At 33.5% G+C, this 21,363-nt stretch overlaps 3 protein-coding genes and 60 non-coding genes across 64 annotated transcripts; 22 read left to right on the forward strand and 41 right to left on the reverse strand.

The window, feature by feature from the left end:
• Positions 1 to 4: 4 nt before the first annotated feature.
• Positions 5 to 13,333, forward strand: C52D10.3 (DUF4140 domain-containing protein; the record flags this gene model as incomplete). Of its 2 annotated transcripts, NM_001313023.2 has the most annotated exons (9): positions 5 to 174; positions 3,738 to 3,965; positions 5,690 to 5,897; positions 5,945 to 6,080; positions 10,434 to 11,001; positions 11,871 to 12,017; positions 12,066 to 12,170; positions 12,535 to 12,666; positions 12,984 to 13,333. In NM_001313023.2, exons 1-9 carry the CDS (start codon positions 25 to 27, stop codon positions 13,173 to 13,175), a joined length of 1,866 nt encoding a protein of 621 aa, NP_001299952.1. In that variant the 5' UTR covers positions 5 to 24. The 2 variants fall into 2 exon arrangements, with proteins under 2 accessions (NP_001299952.1, NP_001299951.1); NM_001313022.2 differs by lacking the exons at positions 5,945 to 6,080; positions 10,434 to 11,001; positions 11,871 to 12,017; ... (1 more) ...; positions 12,535 to 12,666; positions 12,984 to 13,333 and having other exon boundaries at positions 5,690 to 5,905.
• 21ur-9774 lies at positions 276 to 296 on the forward strand. Its single transcript, NR_068302.1, has one exon.
• 21ur-6150 lies at positions 550 to 570 on the forward strand. Its single transcript, NR_068303.1, has one exon.
• 21ur-4534 lies at positions 988 to 1,008 on the reverse strand. Its single transcript, NR_068304.1, has one exon.
• Positions 1,112 to 1,132, forward strand: 21ur-8340. Its single transcript, NR_068305.1, has one exon.
• 21ur-4240 lies at positions 1,113 to 1,133 on the forward strand. The gene has a single exon (NR_068306.1).
• On the reverse strand, positions 3,139 to 3,159 carry 21ur-3826. Its single transcript, NR_068307.1, has one exon.
• 21ur-1812 lies at positions 4,396 to 4,416 on the reverse strand. Its single transcript, NR_068308.1, has one exon.
• On the reverse strand, positions 4,745 to 4,765 carry 21ur-14111. Its single transcript, NR_068309.1, has one exon.
• On the reverse strand, positions 4,748 to 4,768 carry 21ur-14931. The gene has a single exon (NR_068310.1).
• 21ur-2637 lies at positions 4,972 to 4,992 on the reverse strand. The gene has a single exon (NR_068311.1).
• 21ur-7251 lies at positions 5,377 to 5,397 on the forward strand. Its single transcript, NR_068312.1, has one exon.
• Positions 5,634 to 5,654, forward strand: 21ur-6476. The gene has a single exon (NR_068313.1).
• On the reverse strand, positions 6,412 to 7,257 carry col-138 (Nematode cuticle collagen N-terminal domain-containing protein; the record flags this gene model as incomplete). Its single annotated transcript, NM_070647.6, has 1 exon — positions 6,412 to 7,257. The coding sequence occupies one exon, from the start codon at positions 7,255 to 7,257 to the stop codon at positions 6,412 to 6,414; it is 846 nt and encodes a 281-aa protein (NP_503048.1).
• Positions 7,391 to 7,411, forward strand: 21ur-2624. The gene has a single exon (NR_068314.1).
• 21ur-684 lies at positions 7,666 to 7,686 on the reverse strand. The gene has a single exon (NR_068315.1).
• On the forward strand, positions 7,945 to 7,965 carry 21ur-843. Its single transcript, NR_068316.1, has one exon.
• 21ur-1376 lies at positions 8,085 to 8,105 on the reverse strand. Its single transcript, NR_068317.1, has one exon.
• On the reverse strand, positions 8,163 to 8,183 carry 21ur-2736. The gene has a single exon (NR_068318.1).
• Positions 8,328 to 8,348, forward strand: 21ur-15700. The gene has a single exon (NR_068319.1).
• 21ur-5677 lies at positions 8,578 to 8,598 on the forward strand. Its single transcript, NR_068320.1, has one exon.
• 21ur-8554 lies at positions 8,743 to 8,763 on the forward strand. Its single transcript, NR_068321.1, has one exon.
• 21ur-1340 lies at positions 9,284 to 9,304 on the reverse strand. Its single transcript, NR_068322.1, has one exon.
• 21ur-9237 lies at positions 9,365 to 9,385 on the reverse strand. The gene has a single exon (NR_068323.1).
• On the reverse strand, positions 9,455 to 9,475 carry 21ur-2631. Its single transcript, NR_068324.1, has one exon.
• Positions 10,033 to 10,053, reverse strand: 21ur-258. Its single transcript, NR_068325.1, has one exon.
• On the reverse strand, positions 10,198 to 10,218 carry 21ur-7057. The gene has a single exon (NR_068326.1).
• On the reverse strand, positions 10,305 to 10,325 carry 21ur-4381. The gene has a single exon (NR_068327.1).
• Positions 11,102 to 11,122, reverse strand: 21ur-10574. The gene has a single exon (NR_068328.1).
• Positions 11,206 to 11,226, forward strand: 21ur-9896. The gene has a single exon (NR_068329.1).
• Positions 11,307 to 11,327, reverse strand: 21ur-8034. Its single transcript, NR_068330.1, has one exon.
• 21ur-8600 lies at positions 11,468 to 11,488 on the reverse strand. The gene has a single exon (NR_068331.1).
• On the reverse strand, positions 11,615 to 11,635 carry 21ur-10563. The gene has a single exon (NR_068332.1).
• On the reverse strand, positions 11,616 to 11,636 carry 21ur-12686. The gene has a single exon (NR_068333.1).
• 21ur-13512 lies at positions 11,752 to 11,772 on the reverse strand. The gene has a single exon (NR_068334.1).
• On the forward strand, positions 12,253 to 12,273 carry 21ur-9367. Its single transcript, NR_068335.1, has one exon.
• On the forward strand, positions 12,509 to 12,529 carry 21ur-9889. Its single transcript, NR_068336.1, has one exon.
• Positions 13,248 to 13,268, forward strand: 21ur-13922. The gene has a single exon (NR_068337.1).
• A 41-nt stretch (positions 13,334 to 13,374) lies between the features above and the next one.
• 21ur-6071 lies at positions 13,375 to 13,395 on the reverse strand. Its single transcript, NR_068338.1, has one exon.
• Positions 13,396 to 13,717: 322 nt separating this feature from the next.
• 21ur-13915 lies at positions 13,718 to 13,738 on the reverse strand. The gene has a single exon (NR_068339.1).
• flp-17 (FMRF-Like Peptide) lies at positions 13,732 to 15,419 on the reverse strand (the record flags this gene model as incomplete). Its single annotated transcript, NM_070650.5, has 3 exons — positions 13,732 to 14,174; positions 14,221 to 14,321; positions 15,236 to 15,419. The coding sequence occupies 3 exons, from the start codon at positions 15,417 to 15,419 to the stop codon at positions 14,067 to 14,069; spliced, it is 393 nt and encodes a 130-aa protein (NP_503051.1). The 3' UTR covers positions 13,732 to 14,066.
• Positions 14,457 to 14,477, forward strand: 21ur-3217. The gene has a single exon (NR_068340.1).
• On the reverse strand, positions 14,835 to 14,855 carry 21ur-12283. Its single transcript, NR_068341.1, has one exon.
• Positions 14,838 to 14,858, reverse strand: 21ur-2713. Its single transcript, NR_068342.1, has one exon.
• Positions 15,020 to 15,040, forward strand: 21ur-7573. The gene has a single exon (NR_068343.1).
• Positions 15,420 to 16,526: 1,107 nt separating the features above from the next.
• Positions 16,527 to 16,547, reverse strand: 21ur-11286. The gene has a single exon (NR_068344.1).
• A 494-nt stretch (positions 16,548 to 17,041) lies between these two features.
• 21ur-15412 lies at positions 17,042 to 17,062 on the forward strand. The gene has a single exon (NR_068345.1).
• A 100-nt stretch (positions 17,063 to 17,162) lies between these two features.
• 21ur-11704 lies at positions 17,163 to 17,183 on the reverse strand. The gene has a single exon (NR_068346.1).
• On the reverse strand, positions 17,166 to 17,186 carry 21ur-8541. The gene has a single exon (NR_068347.1).
• Positions 17,187 to 18,276: 1,090 nt separating this feature from the next.
• 21ur-3778 lies at positions 18,277 to 18,297 on the reverse strand. Its single transcript, NR_068348.1, has one exon.
• Positions 18,280 to 18,300, reverse strand: 21ur-15430. Its single transcript, NR_068349.1, has one exon.
• Positions 18,301 to 18,601: 301 nt separating this feature from the next.
• 21ur-6075 lies at positions 18,602 to 18,622 on the reverse strand. Its single transcript, NR_068350.1, has one exon.
• Positions 18,623 to 19,114: 492 nt separating this feature from the next.
• On the reverse strand, positions 19,115 to 19,135 carry 21ur-5682. Its single transcript, NR_068351.1, has one exon.
• Positions 19,119 to 19,139, reverse strand: 21ur-13070. The gene has a single exon (NR_068352.1).
• Positions 19,140 to 19,323: 184 nt separating this feature from the next.
• Positions 19,324 to 19,344, reverse strand: 21ur-8087. The gene has a single exon (NR_068353.1).
• Positions 19,345 to 19,498: 154 nt separating this feature from the next.
• 21ur-15016 lies at positions 19,499 to 19,519 on the reverse strand. Its single transcript, NR_068354.1, has one exon.
• On the forward strand, positions 19,519 to 19,585 carry C52D10.130. Its single transcript, NR_068355.1, has one exon. It is a non-coding gene; the product is annotated as an Unclassified non-coding RNA C52D10.130 (non-coding RNA).
• A 195-nt stretch (positions 19,586 to 19,780) lies between these two features.
• 21ur-2633 lies at positions 19,781 to 19,801 on the forward strand. Its single transcript, NR_068356.1, has one exon.
• On the reverse strand, positions 19,791 to 19,811 carry 21ur-6735. Its single transcript, NR_068357.1, has one exon.
• 21ur-10107 lies at positions 19,794 to 19,814 on the reverse strand. The gene has a single exon (NR_068358.1).
• A 234-nt stretch (positions 19,815 to 20,048) lies between these two features.
• 21ur-10168 lies at positions 20,049 to 20,069 on the reverse strand. Its single transcript, NR_068359.1, has one exon.
• Positions 20,070 to 21,250: 1,181 nt separating this feature from the next.
• Positions 21,251 to 21,271, forward strand: 21ur-846. The gene has a single exon (NR_068360.1).
• Positions 21,272 to 21,292: 21 nt separating this feature from the next.
• On the reverse strand, positions 21,293 to 21,313 carry 21ur-5916. The gene has a single exon (NR_068361.1).
• Between the last annotated feature and the right edge of the window lie 50 nt (positions 21,314 to 21,363).

Consider the following 21,363-nt stretch of genomic DNA (forward strand, 5'->3'; position numbering starts at 1 on the left):
CCAGCAGATCATAAACTTCACAAAATGATCGTCGAGCAGCCGGGCTGTGCTCCGCACCTCTTCGAAGCATCACAGCTGGCCACAAAATCCGTCATAGTTTATTCAGACCGGGCAGAGGTGAAGCGTCTGGTTACGGTAGACTTGCCAAAAGGGAATCAGGAAATTATCATACAGGTGGGTACAAGAAATTGTAAGGAAATTGAAAAAAAAAGTTTTAAGAAAAATATTGTTGTTTCAAAATTTCTGTAAAGTTATTAGCCATTCTATAAAATTAGTTGTGTATTTGCATAAACTGCTAAAAATCCTATTTTCTGTGAAGCAAAAAACTGACCATCAAATGACCATTACGTCAGCCCCCGAGACAACTTCCTCGTATGGCACATTACTTATCAAAATGTCAGACGAAAATGCGTAAAATTAAAGTATTAGTAGTATCGGAAAAGAAAAGACAGGTTGGAAAACTTAAGTTTGATTTTTGGGGAGAACTTTCAAAAAAAAAAAATCGGTTTCAAAAATTTTAGAAATTTCGAAAAATTTTTAATGAACTGTTGAACCCGAGTAAACTCAAATTTACAAAATGACCGTGAAAAAAAATGGTGGCCGAAGTTTTTATTTTCTCGGCCATCATGCAGAGTTTTTGAAAATCTAATTTTTCTGCTTCAAATCGTATTTATATAAATTTTTTTGTTGCAATTTTGCATTTTTTCCATAACTATTTACTAGAAATTTTAATCTTAATTTTTGGTGATTAATATTTGATTTTCCATATTGTTTTTCTCGGAATCAAAACCTTACCGAGGAAAAAAATGATAAAAATTGGGTGATGTTTGATACTTTTATAAGTCTATAAATAGTGTGATATCACCGAAAAAAAGTTGAAAATTATTAAATGCTTTAACAAAAACTGGCCACGTGGCGCAGTAGGGCTGATAATTTGAGCTGCGGGGTACAGTCCCAACTTGAAAAAAAATTTTAAGAAATTATAATTCAACATTTGTTATGTGCCGATTAGTAACAAATACATTTAGTTTTTCATAATAACTATTTGAAACGGGCAAAAAATTCCACTGTTTTGCTCTCTTTTTGAATATTGTCACCTTTTAAATCGGTATTTGCAAACCACCACAACATTGAGGTATACAAATTTTTAAATTCGTAGCCAGATCCGATAGATGTGACTTAGCCAATAACCTGCAGCTGACAGCTCACAGGGTGAATGAATTTTCGAGCCTCTACGATGTCGGCTGCACAGAAACAACTATTCGTGTGCGAATATTTTTTTTTCCCTAAATGTGTGTTTTCATCTACAAAAAAAATCTGAAATGCCCGAAATCTGTTTCACTTTGTTTTTAAAAATATGGTTCCTTTTTGTAAAATATTAGGTTGGTCGAAAAGTCTTTGCAAAATTTGTATCTTCATTTCTCAGCGTTAATTCATTTTTTTCTGATTCTGTTTTTTTATTTGCATAGTACGTAATGTGCATGTTTAATATATTTAAAAAAACTTTTGGGTGCTGTTCAAAATGACCGAGAATTTGCTCGCCGAACGTCACGCCCTCCGATGGGTTTTTCTGTACGAGTTCCCCCAAATCTGCAATTGCAACGAAGCTCGTCGTAACATGTGTGCAGTGTTAGGCAAGAACTCTGTCACCTATAATACCATGAAGTTTTGGTTCGAAAAGTTCACGAAAAAGAACTACGATCTCGATGATAAACCAAGATAAGATCGCTCTCGTTTGAATATCGACGAGGATATTTCGAGAGCCCTGGAAGATGATCCAAGAGCAACGAACCGCGAACTTTCTGCGACTCTCAAGCATCCCCAAAAAACCATCATCAACCATCTCCACGAAACCGGAAGGGTAGAAAAGTTCGGTCAACTCGTTCCTCACAATTTGCCCGATTCTCAGAAAAATTGTTTTGTGACCTCTCTCTTTCGCTGCTCACTAGGAAACGAACAACGGACTGGGTTAAGGATATCATTACTGGAAATGATAAATGGGTATTGTATGTTAGCCATACCAGGAAAAAAGAGTGGGTCCCGGTCGAGGAAACCGCGACACCTGACCTCAAATTAGAACTTCACGGAAAAAAGTGCTTCTCTCAATTGGGCGGGACAGTAAGGGTGTCATTTCCAGAGAGCTTCTTCCAGACTTTGCTACAATCAACGCTGGCCTATACTGCATTTAATTGGAAAAGATGGTCCATGCTCATCGATTACATCGCCCTAGAGGATCAAAGTTGTTGCTGCTCCATGACAACGCAAGACCGCATACAACTTGTAAGACCCGCCATAAGCTCCAGACAGTCGGAATCCAAATTTTATCTTACCCATCGTATTCGCCGGGCTTGGCTCCTACTGACTACCATCTGTTCCGCTCACTCCAGAATCACCTTGCCGGGCAGAAGTTTCATGATCGAAAGGTCGTCGAAACGGGGTTGGACGACTTCTTTGCCTCCTAATCGCAGGAGTTCTAGGCGGAGCGTACTGTTCAACTTCCGTTGTGTTGGCAAGAAGTCATAGGCATTAATGGTAAATATATTACCCATTGAATCTTGTTCGCTTTGAAAAAATACTACTTCCAAAAAAAAATAAAAATTTTGCAAAGACTTTTCGACCAACCTAATAATACAATTCCAAACAAAAGGTTTTGCAAAAATACATAAAATTACCACTGTCAATTTACTTTTCCATTAATCAAATTTCCGAAAGTTCCCAAAATTTTCCAGTTCTCCAAAATAATCACCTTTCCTTATCAAAGTTGACCGCGTCGCGCGCCTCCAATTTGACATATACAGCCAGTTCAACACCACGGTTATCAGTTGAAGTTTCTCTGAAAACTGAGAGAGCACGTTTCGGAGAAATTCCTGCTTGTTTTTGGAGTTAGCGGAGTGGGTTTCGCAGAAATCAGATTAAAATGTCGGTTTTTGTGGGGTGATACTTTATCAATTTCGAGTTGTACTTTGCTTTTTTTTTTGAGAAACAGCTGTAAGGGAAGCTAGATGAGAAAAATTTGTCTTATAAAGTTCCAGCGTTAGTATGGTAATAAAAATTTGAAAACCGCAATTTTTATATGAACTTAGAAAAAATTTTTTTATTCACGAATTAATTTTATTTTTCAAAACAACATTTTTCTCATCTACCTTTGCAACTTTGCCATCGCTTTCAAAATATCTTCAAAGTGTGAAGTCTTTTCACTGAAACAGTAATTTTTATTTTCCAAAAATTAAATTTCTGTTTACACCCAAAACTCCCAATTTCATGGAAATCCCTTATCGCAATCAAAAAGTGACTCTGATAAGGAGCGAGGAGAACTTTTTCTAAATTTCTGCAACCCACGCGAAACAGTTTTTTTGCTGATTGGGGGGTTTTATGTGATTGGAGGGAGTTTCAGGTTCTGATGAAATTTTAGAGAAGTTATGGGAAAATGAGAAAATAGTTCGCAAAGGGTTTGCTTTTTACAGTTAAAAGGGTGAGGCAAGACCCAAACCCGGCAGGTGTCGGGTGCTAATAAAAAATTTTAACATCAACAAAGCAAACCCATTTAATGTCGGGTTGCACATTATTTGGCGGGCGACATACCGACATTTCCGGGATTCGCACCCGACATCTTACTGGTTGCACTTTCAGGGATCAGTCAAACTTATTCCAACTCGAAAAATATCGGGCGTTCCAAAATAACACAATTTTTTTCGAAAACTTTTCTATCTACCAGATTCATCAAAAACTAATTCCAGAATGTCTCCGCAGTCATCGAACGCCAATCAGTACGAGTTGACGGTAGGGGTGTCCTAATTCAAGAGGTTCAATATCAGGAAGTACCAATGGATATGACACACGAAACAGACAAAATTGTGGAAATTGAACGACAGAAAATTGAAGTAGAAAATGAGCGATTTGCAATTGAGGACGAGTGTTGTTCGATCAAAAAGCGAATCGACGTGCTTGATGGGGTGGCTGCGCAGGTTGGTTTTTTGGGAAAATTTTGCAAAAGGGTGGGGGGGATCAGTATTCGAAATTGTGGAAACTAGAATAAAAATTGCAGTTTCAGGTCTTAAACGTATCTTAAAATATTCAAGGACATCTATTTATTCTTTCAAATATATATTTTTTGCACTTTTTGAAAAAACATTGGATACCAATTTAGCTGCCTAACATTTTTGATCCAAAATCAAAGATTGTATAGCAACAGTCTAAATATGTGAAGTTGAATAATTTATCAAATATTTCCTAAAAATTCCACTAACCCATTGAAAAATTGATTGCCAACCAGAAATGTTTTCCGGTTTTAAAGATCTTTTTCGAAATATTTTTTCAACTGACAATTTTTTGTGATATATGTACTTGAAGTGTGGAGTATTACAAATTTCAGCACAATTTAGGCTTATTTTCAATTTTTAATAATGCTTCATTTGATCAAATTTAACTATTTCAGTCCAAAATATGACGCTTATCTGAAATAGTCGAAATTTTGAAAAAAACATTTCGTTTTCAGGAACTATCATTTTAATAACTATTTTCAGAAGCTCGATTTTTTCCATCCCCCAAAAAATTTGGATCACAAAATCATAAAATGTATAAATTTTTGTTCTCAAACCCACCGCGAAATTTTGTTGTTAATTTTGTTAACTGAATTTTTTATTAACTTCAACTTTCCCACATTTTTCAAGTTTGGATTATATAAAAGAAAACTTGGCAATTTTCGAAAACTTCCGAAAAATTTTAGCTTAATTTTTGTTGTTTCTTACTTCAGCGTGACATTAAAAGAATATGGTTTTTTTCGGACCAAACTATAAAGTTTAGTTGAAACAGTCAAAAATGTTTTTCAAAACCTTTTTTTCTTCGGTTTTGTTATAATGTTTCCGAGTCAATTTGAAAGTGTGGACGTCTGAAATTTTTTTTTAAATTTATATATCAAGTTTTGGAAAACAACTTCTTTTTGTCATTTTACAAGATTTATAGTTTTTTTGAAAAACTAAACGCACTCTCCGATCAAAACCACCTATTTTACTACAAAATTTGTCAGTTTGTTAAAACAGTCAAAAAAGTTTTGTGTGTGTACTTTTACAACAAACAATCAAGAGTAACTATTTTCACTAGTTTTCGAATATTAGACAAATCTTGCAAAATCAATTGCTTTTTTCTATTTATATTTTCCTAACCAAAAACTTAAAAAAGAAAAAATACAGAAATTCTTTTTAAAAAATCAGGAAAAGCCCAAAGCTTCACCAAAACTTTTTCTGAAAATTTTAAAACATCCAATTATCAATTCTAGATACTTAATTTCACAGATATTTCCTCAAAACTGAAAAAATTAAAAAAAAAAAGTAACCATTGCATCTAGTTTTCAAATACCAGGAAATTTTTCAGATATATTTGCGCAATTGTTCTTAAAAAAGTTTTTTTTTCCGGTTAAAAAATTAAGAATGATTTTGAACATTGGAAAAATTAAGGTAACCAAATATTGATTTTTATGAAAATAAAAAAACGGTTTGAAAAAGCAAAACTTGTTTTCAAAAGCTGTTTTCAACCAGCAGTCTGAAAATGTAATATTTGGAAAAAAAAATTTCAGTTCACGAAAAAAAAGCTGTTTCACATGCAACATCTATTCCGTTTAATTTCCATTTAATCGTTATGACGAACAATTCAACTCTACTGCTTACATCCGCTTTGAAACTTAATTTTCCAGATTTCCTCCGGCCCGGCTTCAATGGGCTTTTCGGGCCAATGCTCTTCGAGCATTCCAGCTTCCGGGAGCCAGCCCCACCTCACTCGCCGTCACACAGTCACTGGCCAGGAGCCGAATCCGTTGGCGATGAGCCAAAATCAAATGTCCACTGGCTTCTTTTTTAATCACGAGTCATTGGATAACCTGGCTAAATTTCTGGGATATTATGGCGAGTGAATTGAGAAATTAACGCTTTAAAAGCCACTTTTGTTTTAGGAGACGCCGTGCGAGATATGAAAAAAGAGTTGCGGAAGCGTCAGCGGGAGAGTGAACAGCTTTCGGAGAAGATTGATCATTTGGACAGACAATTGGATCAGCTAAGATGTCTGGCAGAGTATGATTCGATTAAGAGGTGGGAATTAACTGTACACGAGTGCAAGAAGCTTGAAACTCTAGAAGCCGACATCTTACGGGTGGTTTTTCTCCCACAAAGTGTCGGCTGCAAAAATTTCCACCGAGAGTAATTATTTGTTCGTCTTGCCAAAAATATCGCCAGTAAGGTTTCTTGTCTTATACTTAAAATGTTCGACTTAGCCACTCGTGAAATGTTTCTAATCTTTCCATTTAAACGTCGGCTGCTAAAATATAAAAATTCAAAAGAAAATTATGTCGTTTATACAAAATCGGTGCAAAACCCGAGTAGAACAAGAGGCAATAAGTTAGAAAATCCGCGAAACTCCTCCTTAATATCCTGGAGCAGTTCTTGGTGGTGGACAATGATCGCAGGATCCCTTTGGTCCGTCCTCTCCTGGCTTTCCTGGCTCTCCGTCGACTCCGTCCTTTCCTGGCTCTCCATCCTTTCCGTTTTGTCCTGGCTCTCCTTGTGGTCCTTGTCTTCCTGGCTGTCCTGGACGTCCATCTTGTCCGGCTTCTCCCTTTGGTCCTTGCTCTCCTGGCTCTCCTGGCTCTCCGACTGGCGATGCGACGGTACGCTGAACTCCTGGTGCTCCTGGTGCTCCAAGCTCTCCTGGCTCTCCATCGGCTCCGACTGGTCCGGCTGGTCCTGGAGCTCCCTTGTTTCCTGGACGGCCGGCTGGCCCTGGCTCTCCTGGTGCTCCGGACTCTCCGTCTGGTCCCTTTGGTCCTGGTGGTCCTGGTGGTCCAACTGGAGATGGCTCACACTCAAAGCAGAAATCGTCGGCGGTTGGGATCTGCTGGGCATCGGCATCCTTTCCGTTGACTCCAGGCTTTCCAGCCTTTCCGTCGGATCCTGGAGCTCCATCATCTCCCGGTGCTCCAACTGGTCCGGCGGTTCCAGTTCCGCAAGAGCAGCACTTCTCGTTGGTGGAACGCTTCTGGCGAAGGGTGGCCACAGCAGAGTCTCTGTAAGCGGCGAGCCGAGTGTACTCTCCGCGGAGAGAGTCTGTACGGGACTTGCAGAAAGTCAAATCGTCTTGAAGTCCAGATTGAATGTTCTGAAGGTAGAGGCAAAGCATTGGAACTGCCATGACCACTGTAAGAGTGGCGACCGTCGAGGCGGCGATTCCGAAGAAGGCGAATTTCTTGACAGACTGACGGTCCTCGTCCATGGTGGAAGGTTCTGGAAAAACCTGATGAGGGTGGGAGGGGTCAGGTCAGAAAATTAGAAAAAGAAAACTGAAAAAAGTTATCACTGTTTCAGAAATTTTTCAAAATTTTGAAGCTTTTGATTGTGAACTCTACTTGTACAATGTTACTTGTTGCATAATCAGGCCAAAAAATGGCAACCGACATTTTCTGGGTTTTCTAATTTCTGAATGGAGTAGATGACAAGCGCCTATTACTTTTTCAATGAAAAAAAAACGTACTGCTTCACTAATACGCCAAATTAAATTGTTAACTATCAATCAGTTTGTTGCTATAAACTTACTTAAATAATATTTTACATAATCACTGTTACATTAATTCTAAATAAATAGTTCCCTTCGATGCACGAAAGTACATCTTTCAAATTTAAAATGACTGATACAAATGCTAGAGTAACTCGAAAATCATTAAATCATTAAATTCAGTTGCTGAAACAGTAAAAAAATTTAAAGTAGAAAAACGCTTCCTTTTCTGCTTTTAACGAATTTTTCAAAATTGTTCCTTGTTTTAACGTATTGTTGAAAATGAAATAAAGTACTGCTACCAGTCATTTTTTTAAAGAAATCAACGATTTACTGAAGAATTTTTTTGGAAAAAAATTTACTGTTTCACTAACTGCACTTAAAAATAAATAATAAATAAATTTTCACTAACTGCACTAAAATTGCAACTTTTGATTCTAATGAATCCTCTGATTCTTTTCTGAAAAAAATTTAAAATTAATTATCAAGAAATCGAAAACCTGCATAATCAAAATTTTTGAGGAAAAAATTGAACTGTTGAAAAATTTTCCGAATTTTAATTTTTCTTATTAATTTTACAATTTTAGCGGTTCTCATTGAATAACTTCATAGAAACTAGACAAAATCGAAAATCGTATCGTCGTGGAATATTGCTGCAATAATGCAAATGTTTAAATGAACATACTGCAATAGTAATTATAATTAATCGAAAATTTTCCTAGTGAATGGATTTTTGAAAATGCTACTGTTTCACCAGTCTAACAAAAAAGTGTTCTCAACTTTTTAATTAAAAAAATGAATTTATGAATGCATTTTACTGTTTCTACCCGATATTCACTCAATAAAAATAAAATCAGAAAGCTTTATTCTAGTGAATATTTGAAATTGTTGAGACAATTCTACGTTTCAGTACTGTGACAGTAGCCCAAAAAACGGTTTCTTTACACAAATTGAACTAATGATTGTCAAATAAAAAAAAGTTACAAAAATTGTTACTGTTTCAATAATTTTATGAATTTGGAATAGTTTTCTCAAAAATATTCTGGCTAATGAAAAAAATGTTTCAATACTAAAACTTTTGAAAACTATTCATTCAGAAAAATTTTCACCGTTTTAATAATTCATCACAAGTTACGGAAAGGAAAACAATTTGGATGATTGCTGTTTCAGCAAACTTATGACTACACATTTGCTATAAAAACCTAGTGCACAATTGATGAAGGTGCTTCAATTAAAAAAAACTGTTTCAGCTGTAACAAGAATACATCTAAAGTAACCGCTAGAAAATCCAAAAAAATAAAATTAATGAAGAGGCTGGCTGGAATGTACTCACAAATCGTCCCATTTCATCTCTTTTATAACACGAAACATCTTCGTACTTGCTAAGCGATGCGCAATCCATTGAAAAAAAAGAGCCCCTCCTTCAGTTCCACCTTTTTCGGAAAGCTTTGGCGTCCCAGCGAGTGCAGAAAAAACTTTTGAACCTGTTTCGCTGCGGGGAGACTTCCTTGGCCACAAAAAAGTTGATATGAAGTGATATGTATGTGATAGGCCTGTTCTCATTATCATTATCATTCGGGGCGAGGGATTACTGAACTTTTTTTTGGTATAAATGGGGGGGGGGGGGGTAATAGGGTGGGGGTATGTTTAGATGGAAATAGGGGGAGAGATCGGAAAAAGTGATTACACAATTAGGCATGCAACCGAAACATTCTTGTGATTTTTGATGAGTTAGGGGTCTTGAGATGTAATAGTTAACGTTTAGTCAATGGAAAAAATATTTTTAAAATGCTTCATATGCAATTTTGAAACAGTAGTTTTTCTTTAAAATTTATTCAATTTACTCAAATCTCAGTACATAAATTTTCGAAAAACTTAATAATGCTTTGAAACAGCATTTTTTCTAAACACTTTTGAAAACTAAACCAACTGGGTCTGATCGAGATCTCAATAATTTTGTTTACACATACATAACATTTGAAACTGTAAAATTGAGAAATGAAATATTTGAAAATTTTTTTGTGGAAAATTTGAAACAGTAAAATTCTACTTTCAAAAAATTAGTTAGATTTTTTTTAAATTTTGAATTTAATTTAAATTTTACCAAAGTTTTCAACTTATATTTGGTTAGGAATCTGCAAAATTGATTTTCATACTTCAAAAATAGTAGAAAATCAATATGTTATCAATTGGAAAAACTAGTAAATCAAACGGAAATGTAAGAAATCGAAATAAACAACTTAGTTATTCATGAAATTCTTAGAAAATTTTAGAAACATTTAAAACCAGTTGAAGTTTTTTTCATAGATAGATATTCTGCAGTAAGTTTTCAATTTTCTATTGAAATGTGAACGATTTTTGACGCATTTGTCCAATAGCCGAACAAATAATATATTTCTAAAATAATCAGCTGTATAAAAATATTTTGGGATTTTTCAGACAATTTTTTGAGACTCGCCGAAAATTCTACGCTCTCCGCATTTTTTTGTTTGTACTGATTAGTTGAAGCAGTCAGGATTGAACACGAAGAAATATCACAACTTATTGTGGGAAATTTGAAACATTTTTTTCCCATCAAAAAAAAAGTTTAGTGACATTTTTCAAAAATTTCTAGTAAAGTAGCCTAAAAATTTCAAGGAATGCAAACAAAAAATTCAATATGGACTATAAACATCGACTCAATTGAAAAACTGAATATGAATTTTCAAAACTATGCAATTTGAAATAGTAATTAAATTGAAAAGCCAAATTTTTGAAGCCAAATTTTTTTGGTATTGGATCTTAATTCATTAATTGGAAATAATTAGTAAAGTTAATAACAAAGTTGTGAAACAGTGATTTTTGCAAAAAAATTTTTATTTCAATTTATTTCAAATTTTTTTAACAATTTTTTTCAGAAACATCAGCATCGTGGTAGAAATGGAAGAGCCCGGCAAGGTAGAACTCTACATCACCTACCAAGTATACTGTGCCGCCTGGAAGCCATGCTACGATATCCGAGCCAGCTCTGCCGAAGAGGAAGAGGACAATGGTGCATCCGTCCAACTGTGCTATTATGGGCTCGTGGAGCAAAACACTGGAGACGACTGGAAGGACTGTGACATTGTGCTTTCAACTTGCTCGGCGAGCCTTGGAGGCTCTCCACCGCCTCTTTCAACACTTTCAGCGACACTTAACACATCTAGAAGCACCCGAAGACATCACGCATCGTCGGCTGCTAGAAGAAAGGCTCCACTTTCAGTTCCGTCGGAGGAAGACATGGGATTTGGATCTTTTGACTATAATGAGATTGTTGATGCTGCTGCTCTGCACAGATGGCATAATGGAGGAGTTCGCAGTCGGAGCAGTGAGGAGAACAGTGTTAGTACGCAGGCGCTGGAGAGTACGGTATCCACATGTTTTTCGATTCCACGTGCTGTCACAATTTTGAGCAACGCTGTGGAACACAAGCTTCTGATTTCCAAGGTAAGATTGGTTTATAACTTGGGTAATGGCAAAGCCGGTAAATGTCGGCCGCTGTTATACTTTGGATTCACAGGTGCATGCACGTTTGGCAGCACGACTGCCAACAAAAGTTTTGAATCAATTAGTTTTGTGAAACATCAAAAAAACATATTGAAATGCTTCTGAAACTGTGGAAATATTGGGAAATTTTCTAATTCAATTTGATCCGAATTTTAGATGAAAAACAGATTTTCTTATTGAACTCTAAGTATATGAAGCACTGATGTGCGGCTCTCGGCGCGAGCCGAGAGCCGAATAGAATGATGGATCATAATATGTAATACATATTATCGAAGTAACAAAAATTTTTGATAAATAATTTATGTGAAACAGCGATTTTTTGAAAAATTGTTTTGTTTTAATTGTGTTTTGGTAAAGTTTCTCGTTTTCTTTATATATGTATATCAAGTTTTTATAAGCAAAAATTATGGTTAGGCCAGCCAAAAAATTGAAGTTTTTAGTTCGAACATATTTTTGAATAATTTTTGAAACAGTAACTTTTTGAGTAATATTGAAAAATGGAAAAACAATGAAACTTTTTTATTGAAAAATCTAATTTTGAAAAATTATCGTTTTCTGGTAATATATGGAACAAATAACTATTTCTAAAGCAAAAGCACTTTTTTTTAGTTTTGAAACTGTAATTTATTTTGAAAAATTGTTTCGTTAATATTCAAACGTTCGTTTATTTTTGAAAAAAAACTATAAATAGAGAATAAACTGAAAATCATAATTTTATTTATTGTTTTTAATAAAATATTAAAAAGTTGTGAAACAGTAAATTCTAGGAATTGCTGGGTTTTCAAAAATTATAAACAATTATTTTTCAGAGTGAGCTTTCCTGCGCATTCTCCCACGAAACCGTACCTTCTCGTTCAACAAGTGCTTACTTATCAGCTCTGATCACAAATACATCTCAACTTCCACTGCTCCCCGGGGCAGCCGCAGTTTACGTCAATAACTGTTTTGTGACAAAGGTATGTGGGTCTCGCCGCGAAATCTACAGTACCCATTTGTTGTTACAGACCCATTTGAGATTGGTGTCTCCCGGAGAGGAATTTCGGTGTAATATGGGAGTCGATCCGTCGGTGAAAGTTGAATACAAAGCACCAACAGTGACTTATGATCAGGTAAGAAAATTTAGAAAAATTGAAGAAAAAAAAATTACGGTTTCAAATTTTCGTTATTTTCCAAAACGTTTTCGATCAATAATTTTTTAAATAACAAGGTCTTTTCCAAAAAGCTCTTTAATGAAAATAAGATATTTTCAAAATTTTTGAAAATGATGAAAAAATTATTTAAATTCCACTGGTACAATTTTGACATGCGTTTAATATGCGATCTATAATTAAAAATGTTTATGTCATAGTTACTGCTCAAAAAATGGGAAAAATACGTTCTTCTTAATTTTCAAAAAAATTACTGTTTCAAATGTTTGAAAAACCAAAAAAATCTCCAAATTAATTACTCGTAACTTACTATTCATTTTTTCAGGTGGGGTTCATGTCAAAAAGTACCTTAATGACTCACGAGCAGCTGATCAGTGTCCGCAGTGCAAAAGTTCGTCAAAGTGTAAAAATTACGGTAAAGGAGCAGATTCCAAAAAGCCATGATGACAAGATTAAGGTGAGAATTTAAATTTATTTTCATTAGAGCGCAGAAAGTAGATAAAATTTTACAAAATCTGAAAGTTTTAAAATTGAGAAGAAACTACCCCTGCCGCCCCCGCCAAATCCCAACTACCACACCTCATTTCGGTTTTGGAAAATGTTTTGAGCTTCTGTTTCAAAAGAATGAAACTAGGTAACATTTTTCTTGCAATTAGTTAGAAATGTAGTTAGTACAAAAAAGCGGGTTATTGGCGCAGTGGTAGTGTGCTAGGTTGGTGAGCAAGTGACCGAGAGTTCACCCCTTGACCTTGCAGACAATTTTCTCAGTTCCAGGTTTCTATCGTGTCTCCGGAGATCAAAAGCTCGTCTTCCTCCAAGAACTCATCTCCACCAGATGCTCGTCTTAACAAAGACCATAATCTTGAATGGTGTGTCATTTTGGCACCCGGCCAACATCGTCTTCTCCCAGTTCGCTACACAATTGAGCATCCGGCTTCGGAATCGCTTTCCTATAAGTTTAATTAATCATTTTCCCTGATTTATTTATTTTCTGTTTCTGTGTATTGGTCGTATTTTTTGAGTACTAAAAATATTCAATTTGTATCAAATTACCCACATTTCTTCTCTGGTTTTAGTTCTTTCAATTGTTCTGTCTCAAAGATGATAATAAATGTTTTTTTTTGTTCTCGGAAAAATTGAGACTATTAAAGTATTCGTATTTATTTTCTAAGAAAACTACAAAGAAACTATAAAGAAAAGTATATGAAATTATAAAAACAAAGTGAAACAGTAAGTTTTTACTTCTGCATGAAGTTTTCAATGTCAATTGGATCTCCACTATCTTCCTGAATGCCTGAAAACTACATAGTAACCGAAATTTTCAAGGATCACGCGATTTTAAATTTGGACAGGGTCCGTCTCCTAAGGGGTGCGGCCACTTATGCTGAAACCCGGCCGATGAAGGATGCTGCAAACGTTCAACTACACTCTGAAACACACAATTTCACAATCAATTTTCAGCTGCTATTTTTATAAGAATTCATCAAAAAGTTGAAACAACATTTTCCAGCAGTCACCAGTCTAACAAAATAGTCAGTTTTATTCAAATCTCAATTTCAAGCTGATCAAGAAACAGGATTGTGGAGGTTTGGGGTGTCATCGCCACACCGATTGACAAACACATTCAGTCAATTAATAAAAGTTGTCCACACCAAAAAGAAAAAAATTATTAGCCCACGGAGGAAGATTTCTCGGAAAAAAAACTAGAAGGAAAATTCACGAACTGGGAATTTTAACAGGGGGTTGTGAATTTTTGTAAATTTAGAGAAATATTGGTACCCAAGAGAGTAGGAGTTGCTCAAAATGTTGGTTGAAAAAGGAATAAATGGTGGGAATTTGAAAATCAAAAAAAAAAAATTATTTTCCAAAGCGAATGTACTGGCTCTTTCTTTTTTCAGTAATCTGTGGCTCCATTCCGAATGATCTTCCAAATCTGACAAACGCTGATTTACGCTTTTCCATTTCCTGAAAAAAAAAGTTGGAGGCTTACAAAATGGGATTTTTAACATACCATAGCCTCTTCCTCTGGAGCAGATCTCTTTCCGAATCTGACAAAGGCGCTCTTTCTCTTTTGTACCTCTTGAGCTCCGGCTTGCTGTTGATTGTTGATTCCTGAAAGTTAAAAAGTTTTTTTATAAAAGATTCTTTAGTAGAATAGCTCCGGGAATGATGCTGTAAAAAATTTCAAAAAAAAAGTTCACTGTTTCAAATGTTTTGTAACATTTTTCATTTTTAGGGGTCTCACAGTCAATTCTTTTCAATTACCAAATTTATATGCGAAAAAAAGTAGAATTTCAAAATAGAAAATGAAAAAAGGTTCAGAAAAATTAGGTTGAAATTTGACTTTTTCATAGCTTTTTTTCATCGTTTTCTTATTTTATTTGGATGACAGACCCGACCTACATAAATGCTCTAAAAATGCTCTGAGCTCTAAAAAAATGCTCTAAACCTAAAAAAATCTGCGGTGGGATAATATTAATAATTTTAAACAACGAGACATTTTTTTGCTGCTACGAAAAATTTTCAAATGTGACCGAAGTAGTCACGAACTTAAAAAAAAATTCGTTTTATTATTATCATGGTTGTTTTCACGGACTAAAAATTGAAATATTTCTATATTCTCTGAAATGCGACGTTACAGAGTCATCATTAGAATGAGGAAACATTACCATCTTTATGAAAGGCTTGAAACGGTAAAATAAAATTAAGATTCTTCAAGAGAACGTGATAAATTAAAATTAAACGTTAAAATTAATGTTTTTTTCCGTTTTACGAAAACGAGAAATAACGACTTGAGAGTTTGAATTCATTAGTAACGTTTTTCTATAAAACTACCAATAAAAAAGAAAAAAAGTCGAATTTCTATCACTCATGATTTACAATTTTAATATTGTGCTCTAATCCTAAAAAATCTATACTTTTCACAACTATTTTTTTCAAGAAATTTCACATTTTCCATTAAATCTCTCAAACTAGAGGAACTATCGAACAACGTCCAACTAAAAAAAATATTCCAGCCGACTCACCATCTTGCAAAAGATACTGTAACTCGACCAAACTGCCTGTCAGCTCTTCTTTCAGTCGGCACATGTGGAGTGTTGGGAACTTCTCGCAAAACTTTTCCGACTGAATTTCCTCCATTGAAGCGGCCTGGGAGGATCCCGAAATTGTGAGCAACAAACAAGTGGTGAGCACTAGTTTGGAGAGCATCTGGAAAAATAAAGTTTTGCGGAAAATATTTCCACACAGAATTTTTTTAAAGGAAAAAAAATGGAAACACAAAAAAATCATTGAGAAAAAGTAACAGAAAATGTGTGAAAAATGAATGAAAAATCTGAATTTCCCGTGTCAATTTATAGCTATTAGCCCCTTCCTAATGCATTTCCGGCTCCGAATTTCCGATTGAAATCACTGAAAAAACCGAAAAATCTTTCAAAAATTCAGAAAATCCGAATCATTTCCTAATCAATTTGACAAGAAAGCACGGGAAACTTAGAGGCTTCTGAGAAATCGGATACGGTATCCGGAGCTGAGCACGCCTCGTTGAAAACGTGCCGAGAACACGGACGTAAAGGTGGAATGCTCAAGCTCCGCCCAGATTTGGTCTGATGATGTTTTTGGTGAATCAACTTGTCACGAATGTGCTTGCCTACCACATGCCTACTGCCGAAAAATAATTTCTATATTTTTTGATTTAAATCTTTAAAAAGGTGTTGGTAGCTACACTGAGCAAATATCAAAACTCCGAGTTACCGTCGAAATGAAGAAAGGCAATAGTTAGGCATAGAGGCACCAGGTAGGCAGGTAGGTAGATATATGAGTAGCTATCAGGCAGGCGGGAGTGTTAGTAGTGGAATGTCATAAAGCAGGTAAGCAACATAGCGGTAGGCATTATGAAAAATCCCGAAAAATAATTTATTTTGCAAATACCCCCAAGGAAGCAATAAATAATAATTTTTGTAAATACTTTAAAAAAGTTCAAGCCCGCTCCATTTTTCGCAAACTCCGTGATATTTCGGAAAATTATTTCTCAAAATTTGAATGAATGATGGATTAGAAGACGGTTTTCGAACATATATTCAAAGCTAACGTACTGTAATTATTTGGAATATTTTGTGAAGTACGTATTAAAAATTCCGATTAACAAAAAACATTTAATAACTATTCGAAAAATAATAACATTGTCTTTTTCAATAAAAAACGCATTTTGGAAAAAATTAAGCAGTTTTTAGAACCTGATGGATACTTAATTTATATGCTTTCAGTATATAACTTTTTTTTCACAATTTTAAGGCATATTTCGTTTTCCAGTTTGCATAATGAACGAGAGATTATTTGACACTTTTGAAACAAAAAAAAACAAATAAAATTTTTTGTTGAAACCGAATATTTTAAAAATGTTCTGTTACTTGAAACTTATTCCAAATTTTTCGAAACTGTAAACTGTTTTGATACTTTTTTTTGGCCAAGACAGTTCTCTTCTAGAATTTCTAATATAAAACGCTTGGAATATTAACGTTTTCATATTTCCAATGAAACGCTGCCTATTTGTTTTATTTAAAAATTAAAATAAAAACTTTTAAAATCAATCAGAGAAAAAACTACTAAACATACAAGCTGTTTTTTTAATGCTCTTCAATAAATTTAAAAGTAAATTTTCATGAAAAAATGTAAGCTCCGCCCCTTTTTCGGAAATCTCCGAAAAATTTCGGAAAATGCAGAATTGAATGAATGAATGATGGATTAAGAGACATTTTGCCGGTTTTATTTTTGAATTTTTTTTCCTGTTTCAACGAATGCTACAAATATGGCTGGTTATACTGAAACAATAATAATTTGCCAATATAAAAATCACTCGTTGTAACAAGTGTTTCCTAATGTAAGTAAAACATATTTTAAAATAAACCACCTGAAACAGTGATTTTATTTATTTAAACGATTTGTTCCGTTTTATTTGAAATTGATGGATCTATAACATTGAATTCTGTATAAGTTACAAACCTAAATAGATAATGGGAAACAGTAAAATTTTCAAAAGTATGTTCAAATTTTTAGAACTTTGTAAGAATCATTTTTCTACATCCTTGCAGGTTCCGAAAAAAAATCGAGAAATTCAATGAATGATGGTTAAGAAAAAAACCTTCTAAAAATGAAAATTGATTATATGAAACAAAAATATTTTCGTGCACCTTCTCCGAAACGGAAAATTATTGAGAGTTGAAATTCTGTTTGAAAACATTTCGATATTTTATAAAAATGAATCACTTTTCAAAAAAATTTTTTCCTCCGTGTCACCAGATACACAGAGACTACTTTAAGTGTATGATGCAATCTTTGCTGAGAACGATGCGATTTTGCTTACAGTAAATATTTTACTGTTTTACTTTGAGTAATGATTTGTCCAAAACACATTCAAATGAACTTCTAGCAATATTTTAATTTTATAAGCTGTTTATTTAATGTTCCTAGAAATGTGCCTTTTGTGAAAATATCTATTACTTAAAAATTGTTTTTTTTAAATATATATCCGAAAAAAAAAACTCCTGCCTATCCAGCCGTCTTTCTGTGTGCATACGTACCTTACTTAAATCGAATCTTGTGAAACAGAAAATTTTTTAATAAAAAAATGTTTTTTTTTTCAAAATCTTTCAGTTAAGCTCAATATTATATTGTTAAAAATAAGCCCCGCCCCTTTTTTGCAAAGTTCCGAAATTTTTCGGAGAATGATTTTTCCGAATTTGATCGAGAATGATGGATTGGGAGACAAAATGCGAGTTGTGTTTTGTGGGCGTGGCTTAATTGGGAATGATGTTTGAAAATTATGTAAGAATCAAAGATGTAATTGATGAAAAGGGGGATTTTTCAATAAAATCAATATTAAACTTCTATTTCAAAAAAATTTGTTTTAAGCCAAAAGGTTTTGAATTAAATTTCAGATATTCGGGCCAAAATAAACTGTAGTTTGCAGTCAATGACGTCCGAGGGGTCGGTTTTATTGTTTTTTTGTTGGTGAATCCAGATAATTTTTTAAAAAATTAAAAAAATTTTTTATTTAAATTTTTAATTCGTCTAGAAAATTAATCTTCCATTAATAATATGAGGTTGTGAGTAATTTTTAAATTAAATTCTTGAAACAGTAATTTTTAGGATATAAATTCTTTAGATATTAGTTAAAACCCATTTTATTTTAATAAATAGTTCTGAAATTTGGAAAAAATTAGAAAACGGATTTCTATTCTAAAAAAATATTCTAAATATTCTAAAAAAATCTAAAATATTCTAAAAAGTAAAAATTCTAAAAATTGATAAACTTTGTGAAACGGTAAAATTTTTGAAATTTGGCCGAATCAAAAAAATGACAACTTTGAAAAAAAACTATTAGAAATTTTGACTCTATTCAAACTATCATCAGAGTAAGAATTGTGAAACGTAGAACATTTTGAAGTCAATGTGGAACTGTAATTCAAATTAAACTTTTGTATTTTCAAACATATTATAATTTCAGAGGAAAAGCTTCAAGGAAAATATGCGCATTTCGAATAAATAAAATTTAAAAAAAATGCGCATTAGCAGCATAACATTGCAATCAATATCAAGTTTTGTTTAAAGCCTGTGACGTCAGAGCAGAAAATATTGTGAATGGGGCCACACATGCTCCATTCTTTTTACGGGAATTGCTTTGCTTTGCAGATCTTAAAAAATAAAACTGTGAAAAGTTAACGAATTTTTTATTCGTGGTTCGGAAAATCAAGTGAATCTATTAAAAGTTGTTTAGAATACAATTTTCAAAAATTGGATATTGCATTCAAGTTTCTAAATACGTGTTTGTAAGTTCTTATGAATATAAAGTCTGAAAAAACTTTTTTTTGCCAATTTCAGTATAATTTTGAAAGCTAAATACTCAGAACCTTTTCATCTCAGTTAAAGTAAGTAAGTAAATAAGTAAGTAAGTTAAACGTACTATGTGAAACAGTACAAACTTTTTATTTTCAAATTCGAAAAAAATTGAACCGCAATGAGCAAATTTCTTGCAAACAGTTCGCCCGACAATTCGCGAGTACTGTTACTAGCTGCAAGGACCAGGCACCCGTCAGGCGCAGCTTCATCGAACAGAAATAGGTAATTCTCACATGGATTGAATCAGGAAAACCAGCTCAAAACTTTACCTAAATAGTGAAACCGCAAAAAAAATTCCAATTTCCTGCCAAACTCCGCCTCCCCGACAATTTTTTCCAAGTTTTCCCGTGCCAGAAAATTTTGATGAAATACCCGCAAAACTTGGTACCATTCATCCATCAAATTGGTCGCGACTGATTTATTGACCAATTTTTTCTGGAAAAAGGAGAAGCTGAGACGGGAAATTGGAATCGGATGCGTCACATTTAGAGTAGGGTGTGTGTGCCACCGATTTTCTATTTTTTTGGTTGAGTGAGGTAGGAAATGCAAAAAAGAGTTGTAAAATGTCTACATCCGCTGCAAAATTGATGGAAAATCTTGATAATTTGGAAGAAAGTTTTGAAAAATCACAGTTTCAGATCAAATATCAAAACATCTTTAATTGTAAACAAGAATGAAACATCGGATTATCTGACAATGTCAAGATCATTGAAAATACAATTTTGAAAAATTATAGCATTTCGGTGAAACGGGAATTTTTGTTTAAAATTTTTTTTTGAAGCAAATGGACTGTTTTCAATCTTTGAATACATTTTTGGTAAGCGAATTTTTTTCTAATTTAAAATGTTTCCAAGGCATTTTTTTGAAACAAGTTCCCGTTTATGAAGAAGTAGATAAAAATAAAAAGGAGACCTTGAAACGTTTAAAAGTAAAAAGAAGGGTTTTATTTTTTTTTTGTCAGTATTATCATGAATTGCTGCTTATCTTTTAAATTCAACTTTTGAAACCGTAAAAAAAATTCCAAAAAAAAAAACATTTTTTTAGTGAAGTCATAGAACAATTTAATGTGTTCCGCCTGACCCTACTAAAGTAGTAGGTGACATGGCACAAAAGTATAAAATTACAAAATATTTGTACCCACAAAGTACCACTGCTTTGAATGAACAATTGTTTTACGGGGGATATCAAAGGCGAATAATGAGGACTGAAAGTTTAAATAAACTTTTCCGAAAAAAAAAAGGCACTGTAGGCAGGCCTGCATGTATGCATGATTCATCCTAATGGTCATCTAAACCTAGAAACTGAACTAAAGTGAGTTTTTTTCTCAAGGTAAATTACACCTGTCTGTATGCAGGCTTGGAGGTATGCCTGTGCCTTCACACCACAGACATTCGCAGAACTGAAAAAACACCTCACATTAAACTTAAAAAGCACAAAAAATGAAAGCGTGTGGACTATATTCGTTTTTTTTTGCTTCTAAAAAATTTTATTTATCTGATTTTATTATTTTAGTTTACACTGCTAATATGAAAATATCAAAGATCAAATGACAATATCAATTTTCCGACAAAAACCAATCTGTCAAGCTTGAAGTATACAAAAAATAAATACAAAAACAACTAGAGCAGAAAATTGGAATTTGTACAAAGTTTGGAAGTTTTTTTTTGAAATTGGAAAGTAAAAGACCTAAATTAAAAAAAAATACTTTTGGGATTTTTTTTATTTTGAACATGTTTCTTGTAATTGGTAAAATGTAAAAAAAATTAATTTTTTCCGCCGAAAGTTTGGCAACTTTAAAAAAATTATTGATTCTTTCTATGAAAAATGAGAAAAATAATCTAACATGATGTAATTCTATTTTTCTATTAAAATCATAATGTTCCGCTTTTAAGTACAACAACATCATGAAACAGTAATAATTTATGTATTTAATTAATAATAGAGTTTTTCACATAGACAGTAGGCATTTATAATTAAAGAGAAAATTTTGTTCACTTAATTTTTAAAATAAAATATTGAAATAATTATCTTGCATAACCTAACCTAACGTAAAATTAACGAATATTTTGAAAATTAGTTGCAGATTGAATTTTTTTTTGCGGATTCACCCAAATTTTATAAGGGTAGGAAAAACATACATTTGTTCCTGTTCAATCCTACTTTGGCAACATGAGCCGTAGAAGTTTTTTAGAAATCTTAAAGTGTCCGCAACATTTTTTCAAACATCCTCTTTTAAATGGCAATGTCGAAACATTTG

The sequence above is a fragment of the Caenorhabditis elegans genome, chromosome IV (genome assembly GCF_000002985.6).
Source record: "Caenorhabditis elegans chromosome IV".
Taxonomy (NCBI): Eukaryota; Metazoa; Nematoda; class Chromadorea; order Rhabditida; family Rhabditidae; genus Caenorhabditis; species Caenorhabditis elegans.